Source organism: Gopherus flavomarginatus, chromosome 7 (assembly GCF_025201925.1).
Source record: "Gopherus flavomarginatus isolate rGopFla2 chromosome 7, rGopFla2.mat.asm, whole genome shotgun sequence".
Lineage (NCBI taxonomy): Eukaryota > Metazoa > Chordata > Testudines > Testudinidae > Gopherus > Gopherus flavomarginatus.
In genome coordinates this window covers 58,884,884-58,907,148 of record NC_066623.1, presented here as the reverse complement: position 1 = coordinate 58,907,148, position 22,265 = coordinate 58,884,884, and the positions used below count along the sequence as shown (strand labels likewise).

At 45.0% G+C, this 22,265-nt stretch overlaps 1 protein-coding gene across 1 annotated transcript in view; it reads right to left on the bottom strand.

Moving 5' to 3' along the window:
- Positions 1–4,426: 4,426 nt before the first annotated feature.
- Positions 4,427–22,265, bottom strand: part of TDRD5 (tudor domain containing 5) — a 32,389-nt gene continuing 14,550 nt past the window's right edge. Inside the window, exons 10-18 of the mRNA XM_050963069.1 lie at positions 20,578–20,790; positions 19,886–19,952; positions 18,603–18,803; positions 16,874–17,029; positions 14,680–14,853; positions 12,653–12,862; positions 12,117–12,245; positions 5,782–5,998; positions 4,427–4,995 (exon numbers count right to left, since the gene is read on the bottom strand). Coding sequence (XP_050819026.1) covers positions 4,739–4,995; positions 5,782–5,998; positions 12,117–12,245; positions 12,653–12,862; positions 14,680–14,853; positions 16,874–17,029; positions 18,603–18,803; positions 19,886–19,952; positions 20,578–20,790 — 1,624 coding nt within the window. The 3' untranslated portion in view covers positions 4,427–4,738. The remainder of the gene's footprint in view (positions 4,996–5,781; positions 5,999–12,116; positions 12,246–12,652; positions 12,863–14,679; positions 14,854–16,873; positions 17,030–18,602; positions 18,804–19,885; positions 19,953–20,577; positions 20,791–22,265) is intronic.

The following is a 22,265-nucleotide window of genomic DNA, read 5'->3' as shown; positions in this document are numbered from 1 at the left end:
ATAGTTTTGGTCAATGGAGACCGAGCAAAGGGTAATGCCATAACACATTTCCCTGAACTGTCCATGAGTATAAGGAGTCTAGGATCAGTGGAGGAAGTTGAACCAGTCTGCCTAAGGGATGACTATTCAGATGATAGACCTACTTCAGCGACATTTGAATAGGATGAAAGCACAAACTGGACTACCTGTGTGTGCATGTAACTATATGGCCTAGTGATATCAGGCATACATGGGCTGTGCTTGAGGGTTGAGACTGCAGTTCCAGACATAGGTGGCAAATTGCATAGAATCAGTCAGTCAGTAGACGTACACTCAAATTCAAAGTCAGTCAGGGCCCCACTGGGCTCTGTTCTTTGAGCTGGAACAAATGTTCATACTTCCTGCTGTTTAAGAAGAGACCTAGATCATTTAATACACACAACATGAACTGAATAGAAGATTTCTTCTCTGGACCTGCCCCTCAGTAGCCAATTGGCTAGATATGGGAAGATCTGAATTCTCCTCTTCCTGAAGCACGCTATCACTACAATGATGCATTTGGTACAAACCTGGGGAGCAAGGGACTGACCAAAAGGGAGCACGGTTTACTGATTGTTGTGGCAGACTAGAATTAACTGGAGAAACCTCCTGTGGCTTGGAAGGATTGCTATGTAAAAATAAGCAATCTGACGGTTTAGGGCAGCAAACTAGTCCTTGTGATTTAAGGCCGGGGAGGACAGTTGCATGTAACTGATGTATTTGTTGAGGTTGCGGAGGTTGAGGACAGGTCTCATTCCTCCCTTGGGCTTGGGAACTAGGAATACTGGGAGTAGAATCCCTGACCCTCATACTGCAGGGGAACCTCCTCTATGACTTCATTCCTCTCCCCTTCCCCACTCTCCCCCACCGAGACACTAGAGACTGAACGTGTTCGAGAAGCCGTGTCTCATGAGTGGGATCCCTGAAAAGGAATGGGGTAATGGGGAGGGGAGGAGTGATGGAGATGAAATGTATTGCATAACCCAATCTGATGGTGCTTAGGAACCAGATGTCCATGGTAATCAAGTCCCAAACAACACAACAAACAGGCCAGCTTGTCCCCAAAAAGGTGGGATGGAAAAGGAGGTACTACTGGATCGCTGACCTGGATACATGAGTCAAAATGGGCACTTGGTTGATACTGGGAGAGGGGGAGAGAATGTGAGCCAGCTGGTTAACCCAGAACCAGAGGACCTTCTCCTCTAGGTTCTATGGCCCTTGCGGGAGTGTAATCCTGCTGCCACACAGAGAGGGAGAGCTGTCTCTCAAAACACTGCAAGTGGCATTGCTTCTGTCTATTATACTGGCACCTGTTTATGGCTGAAGTATATACTCCGAAAGAACATGAAGTACTCAGGAGTCTTTAAAAAGTGAAGTGTTTCATCAGTTTTCTCTGAAACAAAACCCAGCCAAAATAATAAGTCCTCAATAGTTTACTGTACACTGAACACAATGTCTGAGTTCTGCAGCCCTCAGCCCCTCCACGGGCTCACAGCTGATGTCATAATTCTGGCCATAGCATCTGCCACATCCAGGGCTGACTGCAATGAGGTCTTGGTCACCACATGGCCTTCCACAATGAAGACCGTAAACTCTTCTCTGGAGTGTTCTGGCAACTTGTCCATGAACTCAGACATGGCCACACAACTGACAAAGACATTTAGAAAGCAACATCTGCTGGTTTGTGATGTGCATTTCCAGGGAAAAGGAGGTATAAATCTTCCTCTCCATTAAGTCCATCCTCTTGGACTCTGTCTTTAGGGGTGGACTTGTATCTTCTCTGCCATGCCCTGTCATTGATTGCAGTTACACCACCAGAGAGAGTTAGGGGACAGGTGAGAGTAGAAACCTTCAAAGCCCTCCATGGGAAGGAAGTACTATTTCTCTGAATGCTTTTCCATGGAAGGCAATGGAGCTGGAGTATTCCACAGGGCCTTTATAGGCTCTAGAGGAGCCTCAGTTATTGGGCGGGCTACTCTTCCTGGAGCTGATGGTTGGAGAATATCTGCATATTCTCTTGCAGGAATTTCACCTGGATACCCAAGATAAGAGCTCACATGTGTCAGATGTGCCTTAAAGTCCTCAGACACTGAGGGAGAGGAAAAGTCAGGCACAGTAGGTTCATTCGGGTAGGATGAGGAGATGATCTGCTGCACCAATGAGGAGTCCTGTTCTTTCACTACAGGATCCAGTTCGAATAGCCCTAGAGGTCCAGGGGGAACAGGCTCAGAAGTCGCTTGCAGCTGAGATGACTTGTGAGTGGAAGCTACCATCAGGACCCGTGATCTCGCTCTAGAGCAGGTCAAGGAGTAAGATCTCAGGGACTCAGTAGCATCCCAAGGAGGCCAGTAGGCATATGGATAAGACATTGGTGGCCAGTAGGTATTGGACCAAGAGCCCGTCCCAACTGTGGGACACACGCCGATCTCAGCATCAGTGGTGATCCAAATGCAATTTCTGGTGCCTGTGTGACAATGAGGGGGAGGACAACCCCAAGCAGGATCTTGAGGATTCCTGGAGGTTTTCTGGTGACAATGTCGGAGCCACCCCAACAGGGCAAATGGTCTGACTCATCTGAAGCCCATATAGGGGCAGCATCAATGCCAAAGAGGAACAGGGGATCAGCACACCAGTGGTTCTGAATGAGACACTCTTCTACCCAGTACCAAGGCAAAGGGCTGTACTGAACTCTAAGGGATCTGCTACCAAGATGACTGTACCAAAATATACACCAGTGTCAAGGGGGCTTTTGGATCAGGCCCCACATTGGCCTCCACTCCACAATCTGAGGCCTGGGAGGTGTGAACTATGGTACCAATGAACTTGGCAGCTCTGCAACACAGCTGAAAGGTGCCAAGGGCACAATGGAAGGTGATGCGGTAGAACATATGGCACCAAAGTCCTCTGGAACCAGTGGAGGGTCTAGGACTGAGAGGCAAATCACGTCTGTTGCAAACAGCATGCAGTCAGCCAGCGCTGGTGCAGACTTCATCAGTACCAGACTTTATAGATGGCCTACAGCTTGAACCTGAGTCAATGGTACAGGCTCTCACTGATCTCGGCATGGTACCAGGGAGCAGTTTGACAGATCTGCTTCATCCCACGTGCTGGAGGGAGTACGGTACCAGTGACCACTCCCCTTAAAAGATGAGGCGTTTCCCCAAACCAAGAAATGGTCCTAATTTGTTTTATGGGACCAATTTCTCACCCTACCAGAGAAGAGTGAACGACTGCTCTTCCTCTTAGGAGAAGCCCAATGTGCAGCGACGTCACTTGGCAAATTCGAAAGTGACTACCATTGGGACGAGGGCCTCTGTGCCGAAGCGAGCCTCATGGCCTGATCTAGCAGGTGCTACTTCAGCTGCAACACTCTTGCCACCTGAGTCCTCTTTGTGAGCAACTTGCAGATGGGGCACTTCTCTTTAATGAGTCCTTCACTGAGGCACAATAAGCACCTCATGTGGGCATCACTGTTGGGAGATGGCACCACACAATAGCAGTGCTCAAAACCTAATGAGAGCATCACAGACAGCAGCCAACTGCTCTAATACTATACTCACAGTGAAATGAAACTACTATATACATAAGACAAAGTTCTCAGAAACAGAACAAAAGTGTGAAGTGAAACACGACAGAGCTCAGACTCTAGCCACAGGTGGTCAGAAGAAACTGAGGGGCTTGAGGCAGCACTGCCTTTTATAGTCAGGGGAGGGGCTAAAGCTGCAATGGCACAAGCGCCACCCCTACAAATATTGCTAGGCAGATCTCTCTGGCTCCAATGCACGGAGGGCATGCACACCTAAGCTGAATACACAGCTGCATCTACTTGAAGAACCACTATATTTTAACATTATGTAAATCGGGGTTCTCAGACTTTTGTACTGGTGACCCATTTCACAAAGCAAGCCTCTGAAGGTGACCCCCCCTTATATACTGAAAAACACTTTTTTATATATTTAACACCATTATGAATACCGGAGGCAAAACAGCGTTTGGAGTGGAGGCTGACAGCTAACGACCCCCCATGTAATAACCTCCCAACCCTCTGAGGGGTCCCGACCCCCAGTTTGAGAACCCCTGATGTAGATGCAGCAAGACAGTGGGGCATGAGGTAGGCCGTTTACTGGTTAGCAGTGCTCACCACAGGCTGGGTGGCTGACTTATGATGTGGCCAGTAGTTGTACTACCAAGAAAAGGATTGTGTGATGGATCCACTGCATTTAAAAAATCCTTACTCAATAAGTCATACATTGCGACGCTCAAGGCAATACTCGTTTGAGGGGAAGTGGTCTAGAGGTGAGGAGAAAGAGGTTTTTGGGTTTTTTTGTTTGTTTGTTTTTTTAAGAGATGGTCTGTTTCCAACATGCCAAATCTGACCCCAGTTTCCTTCCTCCACCTTTTGGAGACTGTTTATACATGCAACATAACATTGAAACACAGTTCAAACCACTATATTAAAAAGAATACAGTCATTATACAGCAGTACAACAGAAGGATTATAACCATCTCCACTGAAAATAAAAGCAACATTTATCCTATACACACAGGCATGTCCAAGGAGACCCTAGGAGGATGAGTAACTCTTATGGACAAAGAAATGGTACAGGAGAACCAACCCCTCAAAGAGCATCTGCTTTGTTTCTCCATCTTGTCTGATGCAGTACAAGTGGATTAGACTCCTTTATTGAGAAACTATACAGCTTGGGGTTCCTCCTCCTCCTCATGTCTCCAACTTTCTCAGGACAGCAAACGAGTGAAAAAGGCCACTGGAGGTGGCCAAGCGTGCAGCAGCTCCCAATGCTGCGGTAGGTGAGCTGCGAGGGACGTAGAGCTTCTGGGAGACCTGGAGCTCAGCAGCTAGAATCAGGGAATTCTGATCCTCAGCCCCTCGGTTACTGCTGTTGTTACTGCTACTCAGTGTGATAACTTGGGTCCTCAAGAGGTCCTCATTCTTTACCGTCTCTGGCATGACTTCCCCTGCATAGTAAATGAGACAAGGGTAGAAGGATGGTCTATTGGATAGGGCACTGGACTGGGACTCAGGAGAACTGGATTCTCAGCTCTACCACAGACATACTATGCAACCTTGGGCAAGTCACTTATTTTATCCTGTAAAATGTGGATAAATATTTCATTACCTCAAAGGGGTGTCGTGAAGTTAAAATCAATTCATGTTTCAGAGGACAGACACATGGGAGCTAAGAGGGATTTAGAAAGAACAAGGGCTTCGCTCTCTCTCATTTTCCATGGTTTTACATGAAATCCCTTAAATGCCAGGAGATGAGAGTCCATTTAATATTGGGAAACTAACACTTGAAACAGACAGGCAAAAATATTTACGATAAGGGCTGGACAAAGGTAACAGAAGAAAAATATCTAGATAAAGCAGGGAAATGAACCAAGAGAGGAATAAACCTCAATTCAAGTTCATCCCCACAAAATACATATGAATCCACTTCTCTGCACATGGGGCCAACCTGAAGCATTGCATCAACCCACAGTCACTTACTGACATCTGTCCATTGTACCAAGAAGCCAAGATTCAAGGTCTGTATTTGCATACACTAGTGCCCTAGCCCCAGGATTCCTTAGCCCAGCTTCTGACTGTAATGGACTTCAGACAATACCAAGAAACACCCACCAGTGCCATTAACATAGTACCAGGATCGCAGAGCTAGGGCCAGCATTCAAACTGGGTAGTGGAATGCACATTACTAATACCCCTTCAGTTTTCACAAAACCACTCAGACAAATCCACAGTACCATTCTGCTTCTCCAAAGATACAGGCGCTGTTGTAAGTGAGGCAGAAGCAGCTGGTGCTGTAAGAAGCTGGACCTTGTTAAGAGATATTTTGTTCTGATCAGTCTCCAGTTGGCTAGGCTCTGCTGAGGGCTGGGAACAGCTTAGGGAGACATAAAACTCTTCCAGTGACTTGGACAAAACAGCAGGATCTGATAAATCTCCAAGGGAGGCTGGTGTCTGAAATCAAATATAAAACAAAGCAGACAGCGAGGTTAGTGCACCCACAGTTCATCAGCTGTCCTGGTCACCATATAGTTAAGCATCCAGACATAGCTGGAAAGGAATTCTAGCAATTGCATTTTCGGAGTTTGTTTTGGGTTTTTTTGGCCAATTGCACAAAATCAGGGCCAGAGAGCAGCACCTCCTCCGCATTCTCCAAGGAGGGCGGCTGCTTATTGCAACGTACAAAATTCCATCTCTGCTCATGTCTTAAGATATTAATGGTCTGCTGTAAAAAACCCTCATAGTTCTTGAGCTGAGAGAGGCCCCAGGCACAGCAAGACTGACAGTGACAGAGTGAGCACAAGGCAGTTTGGACTGAGATTGAGTATGCTGCTCAGTCAATTTTTAGCTTCTAGTTTAATTCACAGATCTGTACTGGGACTGATGTTTGTATTCACTAATTTACTGGAAAAGGGGAGGATAGGAAAAAACTTCAAGAACTTTCTAACTATAAGGATGAGTTAATGCACTGGCAGAGGCTACCTAGGGAGGCTGCGGAATCCCCATCCTTGGAGGCTTTTAAGAACAGGTTAGACAAGCATCTGTCAGGGATGGTCTAGGTCACTGGTTCTAAAACTGGGGGTCACAAGCGGGTTATGTGGGGGGTCGTGAGCCCCGACCTCAGCATGCAGCTGCAAGTTGCGAGCCCCGACTACTTCTCCAGGCTGTGAGCCCTGACGGCAACGCATGGCTGCGAGCTTCGACCCCTGTATCGAGCTGCAGGACCTGCGAGCCCTGACCTGGGCACGCAGCTGTGAGTCCCGACTCCAACTTCCCATGGGGCTGCGAGCCCTGAACCCAACCCTGGCTAGGAGTGGGGCTGCGATCCCTAGGCAGGAGTGGGGCTGCAATCCCTGAGTACGACCCCTCCATGGGGCTGTGAGTCCTGACCCCAACCCTGGCCAGGAGCAGGGTTGTGAACTCCAGCCAGGCATGGGGCAGCGAGCCCTGACTTCGATCCCCCATGGGGCTGCGAATCCCGACCTCAACCCTGGCCAGGAGTGGGACTACGATCCCCGAGTCTGACCACCATGCGGGGTTGCGAGTCCTGACCCCAATCAGGAGAGAAGCTGCGAGCCCCAACCCTTGTACTGGGGTTGTCAGGTGGAGCCCAGCCATGCAGAGGGTTATTACTTGCTTCAGGTCATTAATTGCTGTCAAGTATTAAAATAAAATCCTACTTAAAAATAACTTTTCCACTTATATTTAATTTGATAAAAATGTGTTTTAGTCTTAATTTAAAAACAGTGAGAAAAGGTAAATTCATTTTAAAGCAACAGAGTTTAAATTTAGTATTTAACATAGTGTTAAATATCAAAAATGCGTTCTTAATTTCTAAGGGGGGAGGTTACACTCAGAGGCTTGGTGTTCAAAAGGGGTCACCAATACAAAAAGTTTGAGAACCACTGGTCTAGGTATACTTAATCCTGCCTCAGCATGGCAGGATGGACTAGATGTCCTCAAGATTCCTACATTTCTATGAACTGTAAAATGACAACATTTACAATAGAAACAAAAATTTTTAAGATAGTCAAAGTTAGACATGACTGTGGGGAGCTCCTGAAGTAGTAAACAAACTAGGAAGCATATATATGGACAGAAAGGAAATTCAATATTGACAAATGCAAGGTAATGCACATTTGGAAAGAATAATTTGAACTGACATTGCTCGGTTGCAAATTAACCAACCACTTGCGAAAGACATGGCCATTGATGTCAATAGCTCAATGGAAACCTCTGCTCAATATGCAGCAGTCAACGCATGAGAACAATCCATAGAGAACTGGGATAAAGCACAAAAGATCGAAACCCTCAGGCTCCAGACACAAGCCAACTAATAACTGATGGGGGACTAGGAAGAATCGTCTCCTAAGGGAAGTTTTTTCCATAATTGTCACTTAGAGTTTCTTGTATCTTCTTCTTGTCCGAGATCACTGTCAGACAAGATACTGGACTAGATGAACTGTTCTACTCCAGTAGGGAGATGCCCAGGCTCCTAAAGCCACATGATCAGCTGTCTAATACTTGTGTAGTTATGTCTGAGTCAGCATATGAGGAACTCTGCATTCTCACATTATCCATTCTGATCTCCCCACCTCTGCTTGCACAAGCTACATTGTCTGCTCTTCTCTCATTACCTTAGTGACACTTTCCTCACCCCAACTTCTTTGCTCTCACAAAGCCTCACTCCATCTCCACCCCAGGAAAGCCTGTATCTTTCCTACTCCTAATTTCTTCCAGCTCTTCCCTTGATCCTCTCAAATCTGGTTTCTGATACCCCACTAGAACGGCTCTCATCATGGTCACTAACCACCTCTTCCTTGCAGTTAATGAACTGTAATAATGCACAAAAAACTTGTAGGTATTTGATCATTCCTAATCCCTCTGCTGCCATCAATGCTAGAACAATCTATGCCCCTCCACTATTCCTGCCTCTTGTCCATCCCAAACTCTGCATTCATAAATGGTCATGTTAACTTATACCATTAGAACAGGGGTCAGCAACCTGCGGCACACAATTTTTAATCGCATGCTGCTACCTGCCAGGGTCCTGGCCCCATTCAGCACCTGCCCCCCCAGCTCTCTCCTGCGGGGGCACGAGGCAGAGGCTTGGTCTTGCTGGCAGCCAAGTTCCCCCCACCCCCACTTTCTTCCTCCAATGTGCTGCCTTCCTGCGCCTCATCCTCTCCTTCCCTGCACCGATCACCTGATCGCCCTTGCGAGGGGCAGGTGGAGGGGGAGGAAAGGAGGAGGGGAGAAGCAGCATGTTTGCTGCTCCAGGGAGGAGGCAGAGAAGAGGAGGGGACGGACAGGGCCCTGGGGAAAGAGGTGGAATCTGACATATCCCCTCCAGCCCCCTGCCATGAGCCACTCATGCCAGGGGGCTGGGAGCAGCCCCACAAGCCCCCCAGCCCTCTGCCCTGCCACCTCGCACACACACACCCCCAGCCCTCTGCCCTGCCCCCTCGCACATACACACCCCCAGCCCTCTGCCCTGACCCCTGCACCCTCGTGCACACACACACACACCCAGCCCTCTGCCCCGACCCCTGCACCCTCGTGCACACACACACACACACACCCCCAGCCCTCTGCCCCGACCCCTGCACCCTCGTGCGCACACACACACACACACACACACCCAGCCCTCTGCCCCGACCCCTGCACCCTCGTGCACACACACACACACACCCAGCCCTCTGCCCCGACCCCTGCACCCTCGTGCACACACACACACCCAGCCCTCTGCCCCGACCCCTGCACCCTCACACACACACACACACACCCAGCCTTCTGCCCCGACCCCTGCACCCTCACACACACACACACACCCAGCCCTCTGCCCGACCCCTGCACCCTCACACATACCTAGCCATCCCACACCCTGACTCCTGCACAGCCTCACACACATCCAGCCCCCGTTCTGACTCCTGCACCCCCTATGCCTTGACTCTTGCACCCCCCACCACATCCCCATCCCCACCCTGAGCACCCCCTCCCCACCCACATGCCCACCTGCACCCCAGTCTGGGGCCCCGGCCGCCAGCCCCGCTCAGTCTGCTGCCAGTCTGAGGCCCCAGCTGCCAGCCCTTTGCCAGCCGGGGTCCCACGGGCCCCGCTCAGCCCGCAGCCAAACTAGGTGAATGGAACCCTAGGCTGGCAGCGCACCAGCAGCATAAGACCAGCATTTTAATTTAATTTTAAATTAAACTTCTTAAACATTTTGAAAATCTTGTTTACTTTATGTACAATAGTTTAGTTATATAATACGGAAAGAGATCTTCTAAAAAACCATTAAAATGTATAACTGCACATGAAACCTTAAGTTAAAGTGAATAAGTGAAGACTCTGCACACCAATTCTGAAAAGTTGTTGACCCCTGCATTAGATAGTCATTATTTATTATTCCATTTAAGTATCAGCACTCACTTTGTGCCCCACGTCCCACAAATGATCCTCCCCAACCTTACTATTAAGAATCCTGACTTCAATCCCCTAACTCAAGCGGTAAGAGGCATTGGCAATATTGACTAAGCAGCTTCAAATAAATTCAGCCATAGACGCACTTATAAAGTTGTTAATATAGAGCCTGCTCCTCCTCCCACTGAAGTTAACTGTAAAACTCCCGCTAAGTTCCCTGATGCAAGATCAGGTTCAGTGTGAAACTACAGAGTAGATTTTACAGATTTCCCTACCTACAACAGAACTGATCACACCAAGAGTATGCCAGGGGAAAACAAACAGCCAGAGAGTCTCTCTGTGGAAGCTGACAAACACTCTCCACGATCAGGCCAAAGCATCACACTAATATAAAGCTGCTGAGTCTGGATTGCTAACTACATTTATATATTATAAAAATTCTTCTCTGGGTTCTTTCATTGCCCTCTTACCCTTTATCATCATCACTGGCATACATGAAAAGGAAGGGTCAACACTGTTGACTAGAGAGACGAAGCGCAGACAGGAGATATGTACACTTCCCCACAGACTTCTGTAAGAAAATCTAGACTTACTTTGAACCATTCAGCTCACTCCTGCAGATCACACAGTCTCTATTAGCAGAGACTGCCTATCATACCAAAGCATGGTATGTGTGACGGGATCACAGAAACCCCCTGGGAGCTGCCAGCTGATGTGCCCAGACTACCTCTGCTCCTGTTTTCCCTGTCAGCTCAGGACCCCAGCACCCTGTCTTGCTGAGCCAGACACTCCCGTCTGCTCCAACGAAGACCTAGGGTCTTAATTACTTGCCCCAAAACTGTAGGTTTACCTGAAAGCAGCTAACAGAAGCGTGCTTGCCTTTAACACCCAGATGCCCAACTCCCATTGGGGTCTAAATCCAAATAAATCTGTTTTACCCTGGATAAAGTTTATACAGGGTAAACTCATAAATTGTTCGCCCTCTATAACACTGATCGAGAGATATGCACAGTTGTTTGCTCCCCCAGGTATTAATACATACTCTGAGTTAATTAATAAGTAAAAAGTAATTTTATTAAATATAGAAAGTAGGATTTAAGTGGTTCCAAGTAGTAACAGACAGAACAAAGTAAGTCACCAAGCAAAATAAAATAAAATGTGCAAATCTATGTCTAATGAAACTGAATACAGATAAAATCCTCACCAGTTCCAGAATACTCCCTTTAACAGGCTAATCTCCTTTTAGCCTGGGTCCAGCAATCACTCACACCACCTGTAGTTACTGTCCTTTGTTCCAGTTTATTTCAAGTATCCTGGGGGGTGGAGAGGCTCCCTCTTTAGCCAGCTGAAGACAAAATGGAAGGGTCTCCCAATGGTTTAAATAGACTCTCTCTTCTGGGTAGACACCCTTCCCTCCCCGTGTGTAGAATCCAGACACAAAATGGAGATTCAGAATCACATGGGCAAGTCGCATGCCCATGCATGACTGAGGACTTGCAGGTAGCAGCCATTACCCACATGATACTTATAAGACGTCTACCTGAGGACGTTCAGTGGATTGGAGTCTTCCAAGCTCTTTTGTCTGTTAAGTGCTTCCTGACTGAGCACTTAACTTGCATATTCCTTTCCCAAGAAGTCACCAAATGTTCTAAGGCTACTTAGAAATCAAGCAAAATATACAGCCAATGTTCATAACTTTGAACACACAAATGGTACCTGCATACAACTAGGATGAACATAACCAGTAGATCATAACCTTTACATAGATGTGTTATGTGGCATAAGTAGCAAAACTCTATTCCAGTTATATCATACATACATTTATAAGCACCTCTCCCCATAAAGCCTTATGGGGTACACTGTCACAGCATGGTTCTCTGGTACAAATATACTGAATGAGAATGAGACATTACATTTTGTTTAATGTTACTTGCTATAACTGGATTAATTTGGGAGGCACTCAGACAAACTGGTGGCGGGCACAAATGTAAGAACCTAGACACAAAGGTAGGTGGATCTTCTTAAAACATTTGTGCCTCATTTGGACTAAAATTTCAATTTAATAAAGACCAAAAAAATATTTCCAGAAATATTAAAATAATTTAAAAACAAAAAACACACCATTATGCCAGGCCAGAAAATGTGTACTTACCTTCAGCCCCTCGGTGGGCTCCAGGACTTCTCCCAGATCCCCCTGGATTGGGTATTTTGACTTTTCAACTACTGTCCTTGTCATGTTCACATGATCCAAAGTCTCTTCAGCAGCAGCAAAATGCCCTACCTAAGACACTCAGTACAGTGAGTATGGAGAGGAGAGAAAGCGGGAAGGGCAGAAACACATGAAAAAATCTGGCAAAAATTGCAACCAAAGATCGATTATTTAACCCTTAATTGAAAGTGGACTTAAACCTCTCATTTTATTTCCAAATGAAAAAACTTTTCAGGCACACAAAAACTTGAAGTTGTTGGTGTAGGAGGCCAGCAAGAAAGGAGCCCTGAAATCACAGATCTGGACAAAATGGAGTATCCCTTCGTACACACTTCCGCTTGAGGGTATTGGCCAGGTTTCCCCATTAAATCAGCATATGAAGCTGAATGTGCATCATGCACAAGATGTTTAAATCCCTTTCAGATGTCACCATGGGGCATTTGTCCATTTCCCTCCCTCCACGAAAGATCAGAAGTAACCTGTTGCAGCTGCTCTTCGCTTTGCAGGCTCTGATTCCTTCCTTCATGGCTGGAGGTCTGGCTGGAAGATATCACAGTATCCAATTGCAAGGTGTCATGGCCAATACCCGTCTGCTTCTGTAAGGTTTGCAGAGGCAACCAATTTTCATCCCAGATGTTTGAGATCACAGACACCGGCTCTAAGTATGGTATATCCAGATGAGGACTTTCCTTTAAAAAAAAGCAACTAACTCAAGTTGATATTCTATAAGACTATGTGAAGAACCTAGAAACCATTTAATAAAGGGCAGAGAGTGGAACTTATCTCTCCGTATCCTTGTCCATCTTTCCATTTTCTAAATACCTAAATACCCCTCTTTATTTAGCCTCAAGAGTTCAGTGAGGTTTGACAGTTACAGTGGATACCGCTTAATAGCAATACTAAGATTAACAACTTCCAGTTAATAGGAACATATGGCTAGGAATCAATCTCATCCCACTGACTTTACAGTTCTTGAGACTTGCATTTTGGCAACAGGCATGTAGCTTATGGCAACTTTTTGAGATGCCTTCCCTGGCTACAGACCCACAAGCTTGCCTGCAGTTGGGAGAGGAGGGTACAGACAGGGCAGTAACTGGGAGGGCCGCTGCAGTCTGGATACGAGGCTTTTCACAGTTGTCATTTATTGAAGGTTGTTAGTAAGAGGAGGGAAGGATCGTGGGGCTGCAGCCAGGGAAGGATGCACTGGGACATGTTGAGCCTGGTCCCTCAGATCCAGGGCAGGGTGCTCAGCATGTCCCAGTGCATTCATCCCTGGCTGCAGCCCCGCAAGCCTTCCCTCCTCTTACTAGCAACCTTCAGATAAATGACAACTTTTTACTGGGAACCAAGTGGTTGCTAATAAATAAAAGGTTCATAGAATATCAGGGTTGGAAGGGACCTCAGGAGGTCATCTAGTCCAACCCCCTGCTCAAAGCAGGACCAATCCCCAGAGAGATTTTTGCCCCAGATCCCTAAATGGCCCCCTCAAGGACTAAACTCACAACCCTGGGTTTAGCAGGCCAATGCTCAAACCACTGAGCTATCCCTCCCAAAGCACTTATCGCACCACATAACCCTTTGCCAAATGATACGTATAGCAGCCTGTAGCAGTTTAAGAAAGAGTCTGTGCTAATACTTCACTGCACTTATAACAGAGCAGGAGAAATTTGGAAGTTAAGAGGAAAAATTCCTAGGCTCTAAGGAAGCAAACAGACTCAATCTTCTCCTAACTCAAGTGATATGACAAAGCCTTGACCAGTAAACCAGCACGCCATATTAAGTCAAATCAAAGCTAATTAGATGTGTCCACACAGAGGTCTACACCAATTTAACTAAATAAATTAGAAAAATGATTTTGATTAAACAGAACCTACTGTACTTTAAAATGGACAGAAAAGTAATTGCATGTCTAAGTCTGGAAGCTTTTAATACAACAGACACTAGCAGCATTTCCGCAACACCATTCTTTGTCCTAAGATATGGAGTTCCAGCATTTTGCTCCTTTCTGTGGATGAGCGGAATACTCTGATGTATAGAATCTGGTTTCTTGGGAGGTTCAATTCCACTGTTTTCTTCTGCTTGCATTTAAACAAAATGTATGCTAGTAAGTTAACACTTATTTGCTTAAGAGCATTCTTCTCCACTAACACTAGTTCATAGTGTTATCCCTAAGTCTGTAAAATTTCATTGCCAAAACTGTTCCTATTCTAATACCTTGCCACCACCTGTAAGTATAAAAATTAACCACCTTTGCAAATATCTCTTGAATAACATTTAAAGTTTGCAGTTTTATTACAGCAGTTTTAAGTTGTTACCAACACTTGACTCCTCTGGGGAGCTCCTTTCTAGGTCTTATTATTCCTTACCATTCATTGCAGGTAAACACATTTGCAAAATGCTTTTTGGAATTGCCCTAGTCTTACTGTCAGCTGCAAGCTGATTAAGGGACAGTCTCAGCTCAACCTCAATTAAGTTATTCAGTATTGGAAAAAAAACCCAACCTCACCTGCATTTCCAGTTTTGGCTTTCTGGGCTCTCCATTTGGACTTTCCTGCGAATTTTTGTAATTTTTGCCTTGTGAGTCCCATGAAGTGAGAGAAGAATTAACAGAGCAGGCGTGTTCTTGTACCCTTCCTTCAGGTGCTAAGCACACTGCATCCTTCTGGTCAACCTGAGATCTCTAGAAAGAGAACAGCAACTTTATTTCAGCTCAACTGTACATGGTTGGGTTGTTTATTTTTAATTCTGATTTTAAAATATTTATTGTATTTGACATAAATGACTGTACAAAAATATGTAGAACCATCCACCCAATGAACCAAAGACTCACCCATAACATCTATTATTTCAAAAGAGCATAAGCAAAAATAGTAAGGTACAATTCTGCACAGTACATGTACAATATTTATATTGTGCAAGATAATTAACTATAAGATTCCAAATGCAGACACACAGCTCTCATTCTGCTTGAGAGCAGAGCATGATCATTTGTTATTTGTATTAGAGTAACACCTATAGGCTCCAGTAAAGATGGGGGTCATTATGCTAGGCACTGTGCATGGTGTTTAAAACAGGATGCTTAGATTTGTTACACTAGTTTTAAATTAGTTATATTATGAGAGATTAAAAAATGGTTCCTAGAATACTCAGGTCAAGGAACAATTCAACATCTGGGTACCACATTTTAGAAAAGATGTGGACAAATTAGAGAAAGTCCAGAGAAGAGCAACAAAAATGATTAAGGGTCTAGAAAAACATGACCCATGAGGGAAGACTGAAAAAAATTGGGTTTGTTTAGTCTGGAGAAGAGAAGACAGAGGGGCATGGTAACAGTTTTTAAGTACATAAAAGATTGTTACAAGGAAGAAGGAGAAAAATTGTTCTTCTTAACCTCTGAGGATAGGACAAGAAGCAAGGGGCTTAAATTGCAGCAAGGGTGATTTAGGTTGGATATTAGGAAAAACTTCCTGTCAGGGTAGTTAAGCACTGAAATAAATTGCCTATGGAGGTTATGGAATATCCTTCACTGGAGATTTTTAAGAGCAGGTTAGACAATTACCTGTCAGGTATGGTCTAGATCAGCATTTCTCAAACTAGGGTCCACAGAATGGGGTCCATGGGCCCTGCTGATCAATTCCTCCTCCACTCTCCCAGGAGAGGGGACAGGGTGCGCTTGGAGGAGGGGACAGAATCATGTCCAGGGCCATCAGCCCCACTGATCAACTCCTCCTCCATCCTCCCAGGCTCCTGCATGCCAGGGAACAACTGGGAAGAGGTGGAGTGGGGGTGGAGCCTTGGGGGAAGAAGTGGAGTAGGGTGGGGCGTGGGGCCGACCAGGAAGCTTGGGAGTCTACAAAAAATTTTAAATCAAAATGGGGGTCCTTGGGTTGCTAAAGTGTGAGAACTGCTGGTCTAGATAATACTTAGTCCTGCCATGAGTGCAGGGGACTGGACTAGATGACCTCTCGAGGTCCCTTCCAGTCCTATGATGCTATGATCTATTCAAAAGGTGCTCAGATGCCCTGATAAAGTGTGCCACAGAAAAGCCTGTAAGAAAGAAATAGACAAAATTGGTTTATAAATATTTCACCACTCTGTGGTCTAATGGATTTACAGCACTGGACTGGGACTCAGGACACCGGTTCTATTCCTGGCTTTGCCACTGACCTGCTGTGTGACACACAAGTCACTGTCCCTCTGTGCCTCAGTTTTCCCCTTTGCAAAATGGGACAACGATGCTTTCCTTTTTTGTAAAGTACTTGGAGGTCAAGTGCTATATAAAGAGCTAAATATTATGATGAAGGTGAAAGCAAGTGAAGACACAGGAGATGAGAAAGGGAAAAGTCTGAAGTCAACACTGATTCCAAGATACATCATCTGAACTCAAGAGCCAAGTAAAGGTCTGAGTTCAAAGGGTAAGCAGAACAGGCATCTCAGAGCAAAGAGGGCTCTATACCTAGAAGTTTATGGAATACCCAAGTGCTGTCGAGAGACCAGACAAGCAGGTAGGAAAATAAAAGATTAGGGCAAGCATTAGATGAGATATTTGTGTCCCATCTGAAACATTTTTATTCTTATGGCACCTGTTTGCTTTTTTATGCCACAGAGCTAAAACACCATCTACCAACCCACCAGAGTCTCCCAACACAACAGCTGTTTTTCATCTTGCCTTAGACACAGAAGAGCTAAAAACCTCCCACCTGGGCATATGGTTCACTCTCATTCAGCTCTAGATTCACTGCCCTGCTGACTTCACAGAAAGTTTCCTGTTCCTGTAAGGGAAGGTCTGACCCTGATGATCCATCATTCGGACTGGGCTGCAGGTACAATTCTGAGGGGTTCTGTTCTATGAACCCCTATTAAAAATAAAAAACAGTACAGTACAGTCAATAAAGTGTGTTGTAATTAACAGAAAATGAAGAAAAAAAACTAGAGCAAGATTTTGAAATGGTTTTCAAACTTCAGCAACCTGCTACCCAACTGAGTGGGAGCTAGCTTGAGAGCCGTCTGGACACTGGCAGAGTCTGCCTTGTTTCAAAACTTTAAATGGTTTTCCACAGTGACAGGACTACTCATCAAATGATATCTAGACACAGCACATGCCAAAAATGGCAAGTCTTCCTGCCACAAGATTTACTGCACAGCATGCTGATTAAAGCAAAGGACACAAGGCCCCTGGGTTTTGCCTGTTACTGATACTTGAAATAGTGGGATTTTGTTTACAGTTCTTGGTAAAACAGTGCTGACTCTCACTTTCAAATCATGGTGTTGGCTGTTCTTACCTATATTATACTTATACATTTTTACCACATTGTTTAACAGCCTAGGCCCCTTTCTAAACTATAATCTGGTGCTGGAGCATAATCCATTTAGTGTGGAACTGTAGCGTAGGCCACTGTACACTTACCAGGAAAAAAAGTAAATCAATCACACTAGCATCTTTACCCCTAGATCTGTGTATAAATGCAGTATGCTGTAACTTGGCTTCAGCAGCCAGTGCAGACAAGGTTGGAGATTTACCTCTTGTAATTCACCTTGTGCTTCAAGCAAATCAGCTAATTACAGCTAAATCACCTGAGATTGATATTTCCAGAGCAAAAGTACCAAAACTGCATAACAGTTTGAGTTCTTCATTAACAAACATAAGCACAAAGCAGAAGACTTCCAAGCAGACCTCAAACTAGACAGTAAAACCTCATCAATTTCAAACATCTAGAACTAAATGTTCTAGTTCATTTTCTGAGCGAATCTTGTGCTGTTAAAAATGATAGACTGACAGAACTGGTGAGAGCCAGCCATAGAAAAGGCATGTATCTTATAGGCAGTTGCACCTGTGTACCTTAATCCTGCCCTGTAACACAGGCTCTTCACTACTATCCCAGTTCTGGGCTGCTGTTGAAAATGTCTACAGTTCTCAGTCTATTTTTTCCATATTTATAGAAGATCCCTATCCACAGTACATGAATATAGAATAAATGATAATAAAATATCCACATTAAGAATCTCCTAAACCCGGGTTAGCAAATGTAACGAAAAGAATCCTCTCTTCTTCAATGTAACATCAATGGAGCCCTGGCAGCTTTTCAAACAACTGTGCAGCAGAGATGAAAGCACACATGAACCCTGCAGCACTACACAGTGGTGGTTAGGTGATGAAGTTCAAATGTCTGATTGTGCTCAGGCTGTGAAAACCTGTTAAAGATAAATGTGAACTTAAGCTTTATGAGATAAAGGACTATTGTATTAATATACTGCACCAATAGACTCCTCTCTGGGATGAGTGACATTTTAAGGTGCACTGGAAGTTCCTGTTGCGTTTCCTTTTTGTTAAGAGTAAATTTTCCATGTTACATAATCCAAATTCCCACCATATTACAGCCCCTCCCTTGAACAGTCTTGCTCAAACTCCCCACCTCTGCCCTGCTTCACCTTGGAGGGAATATTTTCTCTGCAAATGACAGCATGGCCCTCTGCTCTCAAGACCTGATGGATGTAGGTATCTTCATCAGCGGTAGTGTCACACAGGAAGAGGTGAAGAATACCGTTCACATATTCATCCACCACTCCCACCAGTGGCTTCAGGTTACACAGCTTCCAGAACTGGAGAATGGCATTGGTGGTCCAATGCCCCTTGAAGAAAGAGAAACAGGTTACTACAAAATAGCCCATCGGCAGCCATATGATGCTTATTCTCATTCCTAGAAAGTTCAGTGTGGATGCAAAGGGTGAAGGCAAGCTAGATTCATTGCACAACCAGGCAAGGCTTAGCTGAAGTAAGTGTAATAAGGATGCAGCAAACAGGCAAAATGCACCAAACTGAACCTGACAAGGTTACCAACACTCAATTAAGTTAAATTACTCAAAACGTACAATGGCTGCAAAGATGGAGTTACCACTGGGAAGCCATTTGCACTCTAAGCTCTTGTTTTTCAATGACTGAAACTGTGTGGCCAGCTCCCAAAGTTTTATGAGGAGTCTTAGAATATATGGTGCTTGCTGCAAGCCTCGTGACTAAAGGAGAATTTCAGTTTTCGTTTATAAAAAAGGTTTCTAGCCCTGAAGAAAAGCTTGAAAATGTGAACCTAAATGCTTAAAATGTGAAGGAAATAAAAAGAGCTCAAAATGTATTATTGTTAGAAAACCTTTCCTCTCTTTGGGGTTCTTTCATATACTTCTCACCCCAGACAAATTTTTTTGTTCTGAGAAAGTCTGATGGAAATTTATCTATCTATTTTGAAGTTAGAGTGGAAAGGAAATCAGGGATCCTGCTGTAAGGGGTGATGGGCTAACTCTAAAGAGGGTCCTGGACAGTCCCTACTTGTGAAGGAAGTTTTGAATAATGTGAGTCACTCAAGTAAAGCAAATATCTAAAGCAGAGAAAACTGGGCTGCATTTCCCCAGGCTCCAGAAGGGTCACAGAGGACTCAGGGCAGAGGAAAAAACTTATTCAATAGCATAATGAATACCTCTCCAGGTGCTGTCCATTTGTAGACAGAATGCAAACAAGCATGTTATGAATATTCAGAAAGGGAACAATGATAGGGTGACAGACAACAACAAAACTCCCAGCAAATTTCATGGGATTCGGATCAGGTTCAGTGATTGTCAACATCAATATTACTCAGTTTATTTCAAGTAGGCAAGAGGCCAATGTCTACTGCACAGTCCCATTATATATACACATAAGTGAAAAACTGTACGTGGATACATACCTCTACGGGTTTCACCCATGCCAAGGAACAAGGGATAGCTTGGGCAGGAAGTTTTGAATAGCAGCACCTGCAACAGGAATCAAATCCATCATTTCATCATACACCAAAGGTTAAAAATACGGATGGTACAAGTTTCCGTGAGCCATTTAGCCTCTTGACCTTCAACTCCAACAGCCACCTCAGTTTTATTTTTTTTAATTAATGTTATATGCTTGTGAAAAATGCCAGATGTACAGCCCTGGCAATCAACATCCTGCTTCCAAAGAATGGGTACAGCACAGACAACAGCAGTGCCAGTTCCCACACACTGCTCCATGCCAAATGTATCTCACCCCTGCAGCTCATTAAACAAAGACCAATAGTTATGACTTTTGGTCCAATCAGTGCTAAAGCCCCCACGTAGAGAGGAAGATGAGACAGGAGAACAGTGCAGAAGCTGGGAAAGGGGGAAGATGAAAAAAAGCTCTCTTCCCTCCACTCCAACCAACTCAATATAAGGATAACTGATGCTTTATGTTCATCCCAGAATAAATGACAACTCCAGGTAAGTCTAGAAAACACTGAATTCTATTGACAGTGTTTATGCAGCTTTCCCCAAAGGGAATGAAGGTGGGGCAAGTTCCAGAAGAGAAGGTAAGATTTGGCAGCACTTAGCCAGAATATCCTTAGCCAGAATACCGCAATTAACTTACTTGAGCAATCTCAGGCAAGACTTCTGGACAGTCCTCAGATTTCCAAAGTCTGGGAAGAACACCTCCGCCTCCTGTTCGCTGAGCACCCGGTGGATGATGACTCGGTACCACCATTTGTCCTCTGAAATCCTAACACAGCAAAGATGGCCAGGCTGGACCAAGCCCTCCGTCATGACATAACGGTCAGAAACGTTTTTATTTGAATAGCATCGTCTGCAAGACACCACAGAAAAAGGTAGTGCCCAGCAGGAAGCAGTACAGAGAGAACTCCATAGGTACTTCAGTACAGTGTTGCTTCCTTATTTTCCTTTAAACCTCTCTGATATGAGCTTTCAAGGAGCCTTATGGTAAAACATCAGAGCTGAGAACAGTTTTCAGAGTTAACATAAGATTTAGGAACGACAATGCAGAGGAAGATCTTCCTTAACAGTGAAGGTGACCCTTCCATGTTATGCTCTTATACCACATGGGTAGAGTACACGTGTACTTTAAATATTTACGATGAACACAGCCAAATTCAAAGGCTCGAGTATAAAGCACATAAAGGGATTTTACTAGCCTTCCCAAAAATACAGTAGGTACAGTTGTGACACATTGTACTTCAAAGTAGCACCCTGCAATCCCCATATTCATTGACAGTATATGGTTGTGATATTTCATATAAAGCGTGCCTTGCAAGGTATCATATGAAAGGTCATGATCTGCTGAAACTCATTGTTCTGTCAAAATATGTATATCATTATGTATGATGTTATATGATTTTGCTAGATGGTTCTTACTGAAACATGCTATGAGTTTGGGATATGCCCACTGCTAGCTTTCCAGTGACAACAGGGGTGGTGACTCACACCCAGATGGGCATTTAATGACCACTGATCAGCATGGAAATTGTAAACAAGAGATTTACAGTTCTGTAAGAGACAGTTGTGCAAGCACCACACAATCAGGATTGCTCAACTCTGACTCAGCAAGGCCCACCAGGACATGCCTGGACCAGTATCTTTCCAGGGACATAGATTGAGAGTATAAAATAAGGGACAGTGGCATCAAACCATCTCTTGTCCCTCACCTATGCCGAAGACAACAAGAACAACGGCAAGACAAAGACTTAGAACTAAGGAGATTGGTCTCATGTTGAGAGGGAAATTCAGACTGAGAATTAAGAACCATAACCTGCCTACAACATTCAGTGAGATGAGAAAAACTGTTTGATTTAATTCTTGCTTAGTCTAAAAGTTTAGGATTTAGAATATGTGTTTACTTTTTGTTTTCTTAAGGTAACTATCTCTGATCTTTGTGCCTACCATTTATAATCAGGGCTACGATTATCACAGAATCCATGACTTCCAGAGACCTCCGTGACATTTTCTGCCCCAGGGCTGGACTACTGTCAGCAGGCAGCCTCACAGCTCTCACCGCCTGCTGGCGGAGGCCCACAGCAGCTCTGCAGCAGGGGGACCCCACGGCTTCCTAGGGGTCCCTCAGAGCTCCAGTCCCCTGAGGGGAGCTGAGCTCCCCACAGCTGCCCACCCACCAGGGCAGGGATTGGACCCCACAGCAGCCCAGCCGCTGTGGGAGCTGGACCCTTTTCCCTCCCCATTCTTTCCATGATTTTTACTAAAAATATCCCTGACAGGTCACGGGCTTCTGTGAATTTTTGTTTATTGCCTATGACCAGTCCGTATTTT